The 15,422-nt window shown below is 43.8% G+C and overlaps 1 protein-coding gene across 1 annotated transcript in view; it reads right to left on the bottom strand.

Moving 5' to 3' along the window:
- The window catches only part of LOC104367161 (vascular endothelial growth factor receptor kdr-like), a 141,907-nt gene that overhangs the window by 78,935 nt on the left and 47,550 nt on the right, over positions 1 to 15,422 (bottom strand). The window contains exons 4-5 of the mRNA XM_032983403.2: positions 4,879 to 5,006; positions 454 to 613 (exon numbers count right to left, since the gene is read on the bottom strand). Coding sequence (XP_032839294.1) covers positions 454 to 613; positions 4,879 to 5,006 — 288 coding nt within the window. The remainder of the gene's footprint in view (positions 1 to 453; positions 614 to 4,878; positions 5,007 to 15,422) is intronic.

Raw genomic sequence — 15,422 nt, 5'->3', positions numbered from 1 at the left:
TAGTAAATCACCAAGAGAAACTATATAAAAAAGCAAAGATTTGAATTAGCGGTTTATTGAGATTTGTATACCAAGATCTTGTGTGTTTAATGACCAGAAGCAAAAAGAAAGCTACTGTTTGGTTTATCCTAAACCAGCAGTTGTTTTAATGTAAATACAGCTCAATCCAAGCAAACAAAGCCTTGGGGGAGTTTGAAGAAAATACTCCTATTTTGTACCACCTCAACACTTGGTAATTTTTCAAAATCAGGAGTGGATCAAATCCAAGTTCTATTCAACAGGAAAAAAGGGGAAGAATGAATTTGCTTTTAGCGTTCCAGCTTGGACTTGCTACAGATACATACCAATTAGATATATCAAATATAATTGAGGCTAACCAAGAAATAATACCCAGAGGCTTAGCTATGAAATAGAAACATTGTGGTCATTCCTTGGCACACAGCAGTCACTCACCCAATCTCTGTGTTAGGTAATAGGAGGTGAACACACTCCCGTTGACATTTACGGTGCATGTGAGTACTCCAGAGTAAACAAAAGCATGACAGGGGATGATAAATCCTCTTCTTGGGTCCCACACCATCCTCTCGAAGTTCATCTCTACAGACTGAGGATACTGAAAGAGAACAGACAGAAAGGAGGCTTGTGAGATAGGCCCTTTCCCCTCAGACCGTAGAGGCAACCAGCCAAGGCGGTTCTGCTTTAGAGGCAGGGTAGATATTTGACCTTTCAGAGTGACTGGTGGTCTCATTCCACACATATCTTAAGCAACATCAACATAAGCAAATAGAAAAGCGCTCCCTAAGGAATGACTGTCTTTGAAATCCAAAACTTGGACATCATAACTGGGGCTTTTGATGCAGTAGCCCCAGTCCTCTCAGATCTTAGGCAAGATATCATGCCACCCAGTGTAGGTCCTATTTCTCTCATCTCTTTACTGGAAATAATTATGCCTGTCTTATATGAATTTTGTAGGGTTATCTTGTTGGAAGTGTTTAAGAGCAAAATTTGCTTCTCCTAATGCTACACGTAGCTACCACATGTTTTCCAGAGATTTCACAGAACTTTAAAAATATGTATGAAGTTAGTCTCCAAAAAATCAGAATTATTCATGTCAGTAACTCACCTGATAGCAGTCATCTATAAGCTATGGTCTATGGCTAGACATCAGATTCTCTCTATATTACAGAAAGGGATGAGACACTTCCAAAGCAGACTATTGATTTCCACTAAGCACGAAAGCATCTTGGATGACTTAAGATAGTAAATCATAGGATGGCAGAAATAAGGGGACTCAGTAACATAGACATTTTTTGTCCTAAATTCATAAATGTAATGTTTTGAGATTCTTGAAGAAACAGTATCTATAAGTCATGTTTATGAGGAAAAAGTGAGGATATGAAAGGCAAATGTGAAAAATAAACTAGAACAAAAATTCATTTAATAAGAATGAACCCTCTGTATACCCTTGGACAGCACCAATGTCAAGCAGGTTAGCTTTTGTTGGTGGGAATAATTAGTTTATTATTATTATTGTTATCACAAAGGGAAATCCTCTATTTGCCAGAGAAAATGCAATTTACTTTCCAATCATTTTGGAAATCCTGGATAATAATGTAGAAAAGCAAGACGTGAAATTAAATGCAAACAAATAGCTCAGGAGTCTGTAAAAGAGCAGATGCCTGAAAGTCACCCGTTTCAGCCCGTTTGCAGGCAGGTGAATGGGGGCCCAGGCTGCAGGTCTGACTCTTCCAGCAAGACACAGGAAGGCTCTTTAGGACAGAGGATGTGCTGCAGGAGTTTTGAGGTCACTTTTGGCTGAAAAATGAAGGGTTTGGGGAAACCTCAGTGTGCCTGCAGTTGCCATATGATAACTAACTTTATTTCCACAATGCTTCTCCCTCCTTCTTATCAGATACTGGCTTCTCAAAGATGAGGCAAGTTAATGTTTTTCTTTTCAGAGCTATCCTGTTTTAGCTTTTGGATCTAACCAAGGGAAGAGCTACACTAGAGACTGCAAGTGGGAACTTCCCCAATAGTTTTGCTCTTATTCTTGTTGTTATGCAGCATGCAATTTATTTTTCTATCTCCAAACAAACAGTAGTCTTGTATGGCAGTGTGGTTCAAATAAGATTCAGTTTAAATAATACTCCTGTTCCAAAGAAATTTCAGCTTCGGGCTTTGAGAGCTGATGCTCACACCTCTCATACGAATACACAATTCATCAGGTTGGCATCGGTTTAGGTCGCTTGTTATTACATTTTTCGGCACAGACCAAAGACAAGGGAATTATGACTGTGGGGCAGTGACTGGTGATGTTACTGTGGGGAAGGAGGCATAGCAAGACAGTTGCTTTCTTTTGGAACAGCAGTTCTCTTCTGACAGTAGTAGGAAACATGGATTTCATGTAGATACTTTAGAAGTAATCAAGCCGTGGCATCTCTGTTCACAACCATTAGGAAAATTCAGGAAAATTACAGAAGGAGATCTGAGACCTGAAAGGCTTCATGCTTCAGCACCCATGAAGGTCAAAGCTGAAAATGGCAAACACACACTGAACCACATCAGTGACATGACTGAAAATGTTTTTTTTTTTGCCCAGAATTAAAATCATATTAAGCAAAATTAGAAGTTTGAATTGTGTGTCTTAGCATGGGTTTATTAATAACAAAGATGATATGTAGAGTTAGCTGGGATCTGTTTAGTATTAGCAAGAGGTACCTTTCTCCATACATATTTAAAGGCCAGAGAGTGCAATGATTTTAAAGTATAATGGTAACATAAGGAACTTAATTTACAGTGGAAAAAAGTACATTTTCTACAAGAATAATAAAATGTGATAAAGCTGAACTTCATGGTTTGGCAGCTCTGCTCCCTGATGGCCAGGGGAAGGGGAAAGAAAAAATAACCCTACTCAGGAGGCCCTTTTCAACACCACACACATATTAAACATCTTCATAAAATATTCAAAAATATATATTTAAACAATCAAACCAAAAGCGTCAATGCTGCTTGAAGGAAATCACAGTGGCTTTCCTCCCTTTGAAGTTCGTTGTCTATTGGAGATTAAATTTGGAAGAAGAGGATGTTCTAAATTTGTCCGATCGCCTTATTCACCTCTCCTCCCCCATCCTTACCTCCACCCCTCTCCCGCCCGCTTCCTCTTCGCACGGGAAGCCGCCACCTCGGCTCCGCACGGCGCTCTCAAATTCCCAGACAGGGCAAAACAAGCGGTGACTTTCCGTAGATGGAGCCCGGGGCTGGTGGCTCCCGAAGCCAACACACGCCTCCCAAAGCGCATCCCCTCGAGCAGCAACATCTCTCCAGCTCCCGGCCTCAGAGGGGTTCCTCTGGGGAGCCGCGCTCAACGTCTACATCCCTGCCCCGCAGTCCAGCTGCTCTCCCTTGAAGGGGAAAAATCTTTTGGGGGGGATAATTTTCTTTGCAATTCACAAGGGAGATTTCAGCGGAGACTGCATCCCAGCAGCAGCTTGCAGCAAGGCAAAGGACTGCAGTTTGTGTTTGAAGAAATTACCGGGAGAAAATTTATCTGGCAAGCAGGGAGAGCAGGGCTGCCTATAAATAAGGGGATAAATGTGGAGCTTTGCTCAGTCGAGGTTCCAAGGCCACATTTAGGCTCATGTGACTGTGCCGAAGTCATCAGCAGTACTCCAGCAATGAATTTGGTTGAAGTAGGCTAAAATAAGATGCGATGTTTCATTTTTATAGCCAAGGAGGAGAAGGCGATAACACTTATCCAGGCTAAAGTGATAAGCTATGACTGGAGAGGAGACTTATTCCCCTGCTTTTAATCCCTGCTGACAAAACTTAAAAATAGAGATCTGCTAAAGCAATAAGGCCAGTGCTGTCCCTCTGCACGTCCACTGGAAATTTGCCATTGGTCTCAGCAGGAGCCGGGGCGCTGTCTCAGGCCTCCGTGATTTCATGTCCTGTCTCCCAGGAGGAGGAGGCATCTAACAACTGAGACATCTAACAGCTAAGAGGAGCAGAGCTCCTCAGACCCCTCTCCCAGCACAGCATCAGCCTATCTGCGTCTGCTTTGCTATCACACTGGGTCCAGCAGAACACCCTCATCTCTCACAGCCCCTCCAGAAGAGGCTGTGGAAAAGGGGCCGAGGCAGAGGATGAGCTCTTGTCCCCATCAGGACAGCTCAAGCAGGCAGCCTAGCAGGGGAGTGGAAAGGCACATAACCTATTAGGTAAAAGGCAGGATAGGATCTGGGAGACCTGTGTTCTGTTCCTCACCCTGTGATAAGCTTCTTTATAGAGCAATTCGAAAACCCTTTATGTGAGTGACTAGATCGCCATCGACTGAGGAGACCCCAGACCTTAAATTTCCATTTTTATTATACAAAATGGCCTTGGCCTCCACAGGCGGTCCTGTAACCTTGACATTCAGATGTAACTGCTGCCAAAGGGATGGATGCTGTGGCTATTTATTCCCAAGGCTGAAACTTGTTTTAAATTTATGAAACCAAGGAAAAATGGGCAACTGTTCTGAGGAGGTTCAAGGTATAAAAGTGATAAGCTTTCAAGAAGATAGCTAATAGCCAGGTGTTATACAAAGAATTTTGAAGAAAAATAGGCCTTGTCATCTATATTTGCCAATTTATGGAGGAACATCAAGCCACAAGATGAGAAAAATACGTGATAAACTCAGCCTAATCCCCAAAACACCCTGGTACACAGTTCAATAGTAATACACTGCCAGAGGAGGACTGTGCTTCTGGATATTCAGTATCTTTGCTATTTTTTTCCTGAAACTTACCTAGCTTTGGACATTTTACTTTGTATTTTTCCTCATTCTGTTGGCAGCCCAGACCTATGAATTAATTGAGTTTCTCTGAAACAGTCACTTACCTGGGTAAGCTTAGGTTTGATATCTGGCAAGGTAACTCGGCAAGGGATAACAACCGTTCTGTTAGCATCTAAAATGTAGATTATTTCGGGATGTTCCGGGTGAATCTCCACAAATGGATTTCTGTAGTCTGCAGGGAAAATAACATTGATTTGCAAAACTGCTTCTTTACTGATCAGTGACCAGAAGGGCACTGTAATCTGAGCAGCTAACTGCCCATAGAAGGTTCACTGTAGCGTGTGACAAGACATCCAGTCACATCTTGCTTGTTTGCAAATGCCGGTGTCATCTAGGGATTATAGCCATGACCAAGAATCAGAATACCCCATTTCTAACCCTATTTTACCAGTTTGAAGAGTAATCTTGTTAAAACTCCTTTTCTTATCTATTCTCCATCTGTGAAAATGAAGTTAAATCAGCTCCACAGGTCTCCATGGCACTGGAGTTAGTTCTTTCCCCAGTGCTCTGAATTTCTTTCAAGGGTGATACTACACCTCAGCACTCCTGAATTCCACAGCAGTTAAGTGTTACAAAAGGTTTACAGCAGTTAAGGTAAATCTACTGAAAGAAAAAAGCTTCTTTCTGTAAATGAGATTCTCTAGAACAGTGCAGAAAACATGAAAAAGGGAATGTAGACCCACGATATTCAAAGCCAGGCATGAATAGTCTGTTTAACCTGAAAGTGAAGTAAATTGGTCACACTTTTGGGGAACTGTGGGATTTTCTATACATCTGCCACAATAAATCAGACTGGATATACATATACAAGAGAAATAAACTAAAAATTTGAGGTAGTTTAAGTCAATAAAGCTTCTGAGTCTCATTCAGTGATTTTTCTTTGTATGAATACAGTGATGGCCATCAGAAGATTAAAATAACATTTGTGAAGTCCTAAAACTTTCAAGATTTTTCTGAAAAGTATTCTTTGACTTCATATTCTTATGGTATAAAGTTTCAAATACCATTCAGCTAATGCAATACCAACTACACCACACAGTGTAGGCAGTAAACCACGTTTGGTTTGGATTATACTGTTGACAGGAAAGGATGTGCATAACCTCAACCTGCTTATCCTTGGCATGGGATCTGCCTCCACACACTTAACTATATTTTGGAAATGGCTTCACCTAAAGCATGGGAAATAGCTGACAGGAAAGGTTTGCGAACAATGTAGCTTGCAAAATTGTGCTCTACAGTATTCCGATGATATTTTTAAAAACGATGTAGTATGAGGACATAAAAATGAGTTTTCAAAAGAATGCTGACTATTCCAAAATGGGTTAAATTAGTAACGAATGCATTCAGCTGGGGCTGACATATCCATCACTATGGATCAGTAGGAGGCCTTCAACAATGGCCAAACACTTTATGGCTTTGGAAAAGGGAAACACCTATAGTGTAGGCAACCAGTTCTCTGATTTTGTATAATGAGAAAAAGTGTCCTTCTTGATGAAGATCATTACAGTACTTCCTGAACTAGCCTTCTATCCTCATGTCATGTTTCCTTTCTAATTTCTGATGTAAATTTTTTATAGAGAAGAAAATCAATTACTTCTTGCTTGGTGGATCTAACCCCACTGTTCCTTCAGAAATTGCCCAGAACGGCACATCTCTGTGAAAATACATGAAAAACTCCACACCCTACCAAATCAAGACAGCAAGGCTACTTCTAGCTCTTGGGGAGCCCTCCTGCTCTCCGCAGCCCAGAGGCCAGCAGCAGAGCTGGGCGGGCCGAGCCGAGCCGGGGGTGGCCTGCGAGCCGCCGCCGTTCAGCCGCGCTGTGCTGGACAGTTCCCCGGCGGGGCCGCGCCCCCCCCCGTCCCGTACTGCCCCCAGCGCTCTTGGTCGTCTGTGCCGGTGACACGGACAGTGGGACTGAGCACACCCTCAGCAAATTCACCCAGGACCCCGAGCTGTGTGGTGGGGGACACGCTGAGGGCGGGGATGGCATCCCGAGGGACCTGGGCAGGCTGGAGAGGGGGGGCCGGGCAAACCTCCTGGGGTTCAGCAAGGCCAAGGGCAAGGTCCTGCCCGTGGGTCGGGGCAAACCCCAGCACAAACCCAGGCTGGGCCCTCGAGGAGCGGCTGGAGAGCAGCCCCAAGGAGAGGGGCTGGGGGGGTTGGTGGGGGGAAAATGACCGTGAGCCAGCCCCGTGCGCCCGCAGCCCAGAACCCACCCGTGCCCTGGGCTGCAGCCAGAGCAGGGGGGCAGCAGGGCCAGGGAGGGGATTCTCCCCCTCTGCTCTGGGGAGCCCCCCCTGCAGTGCTGGGGCCAGCTCGGGGGCCCCCAACAGCAGGACACGGAGCTGCTCGAGCGGGGCCAGAGGAGGCCACGGAGATGCTGGGGGGGCTGGAGCAGCTCCCCTGGGGGGCCGGGCTGAGAGAGTTGGGGGGGTTCAGCCTGGAGAAGAGAAGGCTCCGGGGAGCCCTTCGAGCGGCCTCCCAGGGCTAAAGGGGGGACAGGAGAGGTGGGGAGGGACTCTGGATCAGGGGGTGGGGATGGGACGAGGGGTGATGGTTTTAAACTGACAGAGGGGAGATTTAGGTGAGATGTAAGGCAGAAATTGTTCCCTGTGCGGGGGGTGAGGCGCTGGCCCAGGGTGCCCAGAGCAGCTGTGGCTGCCCCCTCCCTGGAAGGGTTCAAGGCCAAGTTGGACGGGGCTGGGAGCCCCCTGGGCTGGGGGAAGGGGGCCCTGCCCGGGGCAGGTAGATGATCTTTAAAGTCCCTTCCAACCCAAATGATTCCATGATTCTGTGATCTGCACCTCTGCCAGGGTAAAAGCTGCCACGGCAGCAGCCAGCACCTTTCCTGTCTTACAGCCCCTCTGTTTAGCATGTGTTGGTCTGACTCTGCAGCACAGGGTGAGTATCTCCAGTAAAGGCTGCGTATACCCTCATCTGTGATCAGATGCCTCAAAGCCACAGGCTGTGTTTAAGAGCCTGAAGGGTGTGATCATCTTGGTTTAGCATCAATGTGTCAGGCCAGCTGGCCCCGATCCCTTCACCTACGCTCTCATTTTACATCTAAGGCTGTTGTGTCAGCTGCTCTGTGACTGAAGAAAGCTCCAGTTGAAGTGTGTTGGAATAACACTATCTATTCATCCCATTAATCCTTGCATTACTGTATCAGGCTGCTCTCCCTCCTTCATCTCTGGAAAAAATTGGGAATGTTCTAAAATCTTCATGAAAAGATGGTAAAATATTTCTCTAACTTTTTTAGTTAGTGCGGAAAAAAATCCTGTACATGGTTTTAGAAATACAAAGTATCCCTTTCTGGCTGTTGGCCATTTTGCCTACTCTTAACAAAGAGTCTAAAACTGTGAAACCCTCCAGAATTTCTCCTTTCCCACTACATAATCCCTGGCAAACAGTCTTTTGATTCGAATCAGTGGGAATCCATTTTTCAGTTTAAAATAAATGTTCAGCCTTGGGACCCTAGCAGGGAGTTGTGTATTCCATGCTGGAGGATCTGTAATTAGACAGTAGCTGAAGTGCTTATTTATGTTGAATTTTTCTGGGTAACAAGTGTTCTACATGTAAGTGATGTAACTATGCTTATTGGTGACCTGAACAATAGTTTGAACATGAAGCATGAGATTTGGATTTGCTATTCCACAGCTCCACTGACAAAGGAAAACACGGAGTTGGTTTATCTCACTCACTGTCTTTATTTCCCCATGACTGGTAACTCATCTGAGAACAGGTCATTCATCTCAGGCTATCAGTGCTCCTTTTCTGGCTAATGACAACTGCCTGCTTAAGGAATGTAATGGAAATACATAAGTGCTGCCACTTGGAATTACTCTTCAAAAAATTAGCTCAGTGCAGAGCAGGAGTTCCTTTGCTCCGCAACCCAAACCAGTTTCACTCACAAAAATATGAAGGGTGAAAGGCAGAGACTGAGACAGGAAAGTGGGACCGTTGCCTTTTGTATTTTTGATAGCTTAATTTTATCCCTGAGAACTGAAAATGGGATTCTTAGCAGACAAAATGTACTGTGTGCTTCATCACAACGAGAACAAATGTTGGTTGGAGCTCGTTGTGCGTATCAGAAAGGGGACACGTGTCATGATGATGTTTTATGAAAGGCACTTGGGTCACTGTGCAGGTACAGGAGATGTGTGCTTAATGTGTGGAGCTGTGATGAGGAGCTGATCGGTAGCACTGAACGTGAGGCAGCAGAACAGAAGATAAAAACCAGGAATCTGGATGATGTCTATGATTTCTAGTAGCCTTCTCATGCCAGCTTTTATTCTGTGCCACTGATTTATTCTGGCTGGGTTGGTCTACAAAAGAGCATGTACTTTGGAGTAAGGGCATTGCAAGAAACATTATGTGAGAGAGATTAATTAAAAAATTAGACCTGTAATCTCCCCACATGTAGGAAGTTTCAGATACACATCTGAACTTTCTGCTTAGGTAGGCACTGGTTCTAATCAAGACTTTAGCTGAGAAACCTGATCTCTGGACCACAACTCTGTAGTTTGTTCCAATCCCTAAAACTAATGGGAAATACTTATGCCAAATCCAGTGCCTTTTTCGAACAGGTCTGCTAAATTATTCTACTAAGTCACATTAGGAAAATGTATTTAGTGTTTGTCCCTGAGCATTAGTGCTGCTTAATACCTCTGCAGTCTTGCTCTCCAGCTAAACCAGATTTGAAGGTATCAAATGTGATGATCTTTTTATAGCCAATTTTAAAGTTTGTGCAAATGGTGAAAGCCCTTCTACTTAAAAGAAGACCCTGGATTATTAGAGGATCCCTAGATTATTTGTTATAGGAAAAAGCAGAGAAAGTAGGTTTTTGTGTATTTGCAACAAACACTGGGAGTGCAAAAAAGTGTCAGGGGAATTATATTCATATCCCTTTCTAGTCCTATGGATAAAAAGAGAGAACAACTGATGTGCCACATGACAGGGGAATAGGATAAGAATATAGGGCAAGAGGAAACTTGCTGTGAAAAAAAGGAGCTTCTTGATACCAAACTATTCACAAGTCTGGATCAAATTTTGACTGTTTTGACTGAAAAGATGGGAAGACTGAATTTAAAAATATTTGTGCCAGTATTTTTAGAGGGAATTTCAGAATAACACTGTTTATTTAAAAAGTAACATAAATCAAAAGAAGGCAGTTAAGCAAAAGTTAAATAATCCTAAAATGCCAGAAAATATTGAATTATGCAATGACTGAAATATCTTAGTCAAAACAGAATAAAATTTCTCAAAAATATTTCCTGTTCAGGAAAAAAAAATAATTATTTAACCCCATCCTCCTCCATCATCTCTCCCTACCTCCGAGACCAACCTCTACCAAATTTTCAGATTCACAACAGACCTAAAAATAATCTTTTTGCAGCTGTAAATAAGCACAGATACTCATCATGGTGGTACTAAACTACAGAAGAACACCTAAGCAGGAAGCATGAATTTACAGTGTATATAACAGAAGCTCTACTTCATTCCTAACTGATTTTTAATAGCAGCCTGCACCTGAATTGCCATATGTCTAACCAGTAGCTAGAATTACACTATCCCAGATCATAAGCTACAATCTGAACTGGAAGCCAAAATATATAAATCTAGCCTTCTACCATCAGTATTTGAAATGTAGATAGCGTTTTGAAATCAGTGCACGATTAACAACAGCAAAATGCAGTTTCTGGGTTGTAAAGATTGGGTTGGGAAAGGAGAGGATGGCTTGAGCTGCAATTGATTGTTAATCTCTAGTGTATGTCAGGTCTTGTGGGCATTATTCTCACTCTGTTTTGAAAAAAAAAAAGGATTTATATTTTATGAGTCATTCTCTTTCCTACAGTAAGTGAGGTTTCCTAGAGCCCTGTGCAATAAGCAGATGGCTATAATTTGTGTTATCTCAGTGCTTTATCCAGTTTATAGCCGTAGTCTAAAGAGAGTTCTCTGTCTACCAAAGGCCTCTTTTCCTCCCTGTTTCAGCCTGCAGTATCGGAGCTCCTAAACAGGGTGGGATACCTGTGTGAGTTCGTGGAGCAGCTCCTAAAGTGAAGATGCAAATGTGGCAGCTACTTGCAGAGCTAAACCACTACAGCTTTGACATGAGAGCTTAAACATGAGGTTAGGGCTACACTTTGGCCATCAGTGGAGAGTGACTGGAATGAAAGGAAAAGGCAGTTGCAGGTGAAGGTCAAGCAATCACTAAATAACCCTGGGTATGTCAGCGAGGCCAGGGAGGCTTTTTTTTTCTCTCTAACTGTGGAACTCTCTGCAAAAGAAAACCCATTATCATCTAGTGCTAAAGAATACCAGCACACAGAGCAACAAAGCAAACCTCCGTGCGTCTTGCAGCCTGCTTGTGCTTCTCTCCAGCTGCTCTTAAACCCCACAGAAGCAGGAGCAAGCCGACCCCACTTGCATGGGGAGGGAGATGCTCTGAGCAAGAGCACTTTCCGGGCAGCTGGACTGTTCACTTAACAGATAAGCAAATATAAAGTGGCTCAGCTTTGGATCTTAACAAAATGACAAAGAATAAATACTGAATAGGGAACTAATCAACTGCCAGCTGATACCTTTGTTATGGTTTGTGCAGACAAAAAACTGAATCCTTCATGAAACTCCTAAGTAGTTCAGACTGACTGTGGCGTGGAAAAATGATCTGCTAGAACATTGGGAGTGTCACTGCCAGCTTTACAAACGTGCTCACCACCTTAAGTCAATCAGCAATCAGTTAACTCCTTGTAAAAAAGTCTCTCAGAGACACAACTTCTTGAAACAAAAGGGACAGGGTCACTTTTCTTTAAAATTGATAACCTTAGCCTCCAGGAAGATCTCTAATTCCAGATGGTGTAAATCAATTGCACTCAACTGTTTCAATTTGGAGAGCTGTGGCATGGGAAATGCAGGTGTCGTCCCCGCTGCACTTACCAGCACTGAACTGTGAGGGAAAGAATTCTCAGCAAAGAAACACTTTATGGAAATTGGGTATTTCCCTGTAGCTTGGCACATCTGTTCTTCCTGAGTTGGGAAGGTAATATGCCCTGTGAATCTTACCCATAAAGAAATACCCATCAATTCCCACAGGATAATTAAAAAGAATAATTTACCGTGGGCTGCAAAGCTCATTATATGTGAAGAAAGACAAGAGCTGAAGCACGTTAGGGACTTATCAGCTGCAGCACCAGCCCCTAGGCGAGGGAAAGGCCCCTTCCCTTTGGTCTCAGACTGGCTGTCTAGCTCTCCAGGTCAGTGGAAGTTTGCAGGAAACTGCAGCCAGGCCAGGGTGTTACTGTTTACCCAGCACGGCTCAAGAGGGAACAAAAACAGCAAAGTGAAGGAAGCAGAGGCAGCGGGACAGTGGAGGGGAAGGGGCCGGCAGCCCAGGCACGGGGACAGAGCCAGGCAGAAGAATCAAGCCTGCCACACACAAAAGCAACTCAAAGGTCAAGTGCCTACAAGAACATTGTTTACCTTGAGGCAGTGAAGCCCTTCATGTTTAAATTCTGGTTCTGTCTAGGTAGAGATTAATTGCTGCCTGAGATGAGTTTAGGGAGGGTCCCTTTTAACCCAGCAGCGTAACGGCAATCGCCTGGGGAATGTGCAGTTCTCTCTTCAAGCCTCTGCAGTGACAGCATGCGAACACAGATATGGGACTCCTTCGCCTCGTGGTGACATCTGTTCTTTTGTTTAGTGTTATCTGTAGTGTAGGTGACTATCTACCAGGAAGTGGTGGAGGTCTGTAATTATGTCATGCTCACTTGCCATTTGACTCCCGCTCCCCAGAGTCGCTCAGGAGCCCTGTTCTGCCAGCTGATGAAGCCAAGAGACTTAAAAGCCCTAAGCCTTGCACCCCAGGAGCTCAGCATGTTGTAGACTCTGGCTGTCTCCTACAGCTCTTTACTTTTCAGCATTGCATCAGCTGCCTGTGTGTTAGAAACATCCTCCTGAGACACACAGGGAGGATTTGGTACAGGATTTTGGGTGCTTTTGATTTCTGTTCATGCTTCACACACCGTGCTGGCAATTTGTCTCACGACATTTGTATCATATCTAAAGCTGTGGAGATAACATCACCTCTCCCTTCAGATACTATCCATCAGCACACAGAGATGCTAAGCACTAAAGGCCTTTGAGGACAGTCATCCACGGCTGTGAAATTCCTGAACATTCTCATTTTGCTTCTCACTTTGTTCCTTGTAAAGATAATCCTCTCACCCTCACTATTTATTTTCTTCATTCTGTCATACTTTGGCTGGAAAGCCTGGGCAGAGTTTCACAGGTTCTTTAAATTCATGTTTTGACATAATCTCTATGAAGTTTGTCTTCATCAAGGTCAAAAACACTGAGAGGAGGTTTATAATCTGTTCTTTATGTTAATAGGATCATTAGCAGTTAAGTGACACTTTGGTCGGAGTATTTTGGAAGGCTGTACAAGGCAATTGCCTGGTCTGCTGTATTCCTCCTGGTAACCCATCAAAGCTTCTTCTAGGTACAGGAGTAACTTCTATAAAGTCACTTGTTTTGAAACTGGATCTTTGAAAATAAAGGACTTCTTAGGTTGGCAGGCCAATGAAAAGAATTGGTGGTGGAATGTTTAGATTAAACAGAAAACAGAATATTTTATCTTTAGGCAAAACAAAAGGGACTGCAAAACCCCCAGAAGACATTCTGAGTCAACATGAAGCATTCTGTTTTGGTCAAATGAAATACATTCTTCCCCTGGAGATTACTGATACAAACACAGGAATATTTGTAGAGGGAAATATTACTTTAAAAAGTGTTACTTCAAAAATTGTGGAAGCAAAATGCTTCTCATTGCCAAACAAATAAAAGCCAACATGGAAAGCTTTATGTTTTTTAAAAAACAAGGCTCCATACTTTGGCTGAAATTATGTTTCAGGCATCGGAAGAATTTATAAATTCTAACTCACATAACACTAGATTTTAGGCAGGCATAGACTCTGTATTCCAGCTTTACCTGAAGTCCCATCATTAAGAACAGGTCTCCTATGTTAGCTGCTGCCAGCCACAGACCTGAGGTAAAGTTCAGCAATGAGCAATTACTGAGAAGGTAAGAAATGGGAAGGAAGAAGTGGGTGAAAAGTGTGTGTGATTTTGTCTGTCAGGCCTTCATTTAGAAATTCTTTATCAGTGAGGAGGAGGGGATCGTTACCTCGTCCTGCTGGGATGTCAAGTGCTGACACTGACTTAGTGCCAGGAATTTATGCTGCTTGATCACCATCATATCTTACGAGGCTCCTCCAAGTTAAAGTGACACTTTAGGATATGATTTGAAGACCTAGAAGGTCTTAATTCAGAATGGAGAGCATCTTACTTTTCCCTTGGATCCAGTAATACTTGAGGAACAACAGAGAGGGTCCTGCACAGTGACACAGCCTATATTCCCACATCATGGGGCCTTAAGCACTGTTAACGAGGATATGGTGCCAAACTCTTCCACCAGTCTGTGCGAGACAGCCAGCTTATCTGCTGGGCTCCACGCTGAGCAGACAGGACAGCATTTGCCTATCTCAGCTTGCCGAGTGTCTGGCAGCAAGTGTAGCTGTCTCGGTGTCTCCAGTGTGAAGGAGAGAAGAAATGTAGCTCCAACTCTGTTCTCACTGGTAATATCTTCTGGAAAGCAAGCCAAAGCCCAAGTCAGGGCTGTCACCCTGGCCCTGCATTTCTGCTTCTCACATTTGGATTATCTCTGTGAAGTGTCAAGAGAATTTAAGGAGGCAGAAATCAGCTTCAAAGAACATCAGAACCAAAATATGATCTCATGTGAGGAGTGCTTTCATGCACTTCCATCCTCTTTAGATTTCTCTTGGTGGGGAAGGGATCAAGAAGATGGGACTTCACATCTCTGGACTGTACTGTTTGATAAAGAAGAGGTTGTGGTTGATGTGACACTCTACCCTGATGCAGGACTTGTACCACCTCTCCTCTTCATTCTTTGCAATAGCAAGGGAGAGCTCATACCCTTCCTTGGGGATGCCTGGCTGCTGGAGCTGACAAGCAGTGAGATGCATGCTCTGACAGGACAAGCTGCTTGGATGCATCCTTCTCTTTTCTTCATCATGGCCTTAACAAGACTCGTGCTCCCATATAAAAGTCTGTCTTGCTTCAAATTTGATTTCCAATTCTTGTTCTCTGCACTCCTGGAAGGCTCAAGCCTGCAGTGCTAGTGCTTCATGGTGTCCATATAAATTTTAAAAGGAGGCAGAACTCAAATTGTCTGCAGGGGGTATCTTCTAGTGACACTGTGTTCCTGCGAACATCAGTGCTGAAACCCAAATGTATGGAAACAAATTACTCCTTCAATCCTGCCATGTTCCTAACTCATGGTAACACTGAGGTGGTGAAACACCAGCAGCTGAATAGCTCTGGGTGGGAAGACACTGTTAAAATGTCCACCGATCTGTGTGTTCAAAGAGTGAACCACACTAGGCCCAAACAGGAATTGGTGATTCTACCCCCGTGTACTTGGACCCTTGTGCAACAGCCAACACTGATGTATTGGGCTCACACACATCATTCTGTGCCAATTACAGTATCTTGGTCAAAGGAGCTGGGA

Source organism: Tyto alba, unplaced genomic scaffold (assembly GCF_018691265.1).
Source record: "Tyto alba isolate M040663 unplaced genomic scaffold, T.alba_DEE_v4.0 Super-Scaffold_5, whole genome shotgun sequence".
Lineage (NCBI taxonomy): Eukaryota > Metazoa > Chordata > Aves > Strigiformes > Tytonidae > Tyto > Tyto alba.
This window is presented reverse-complemented; position numbering and strand designations above follow the sequence as displayed.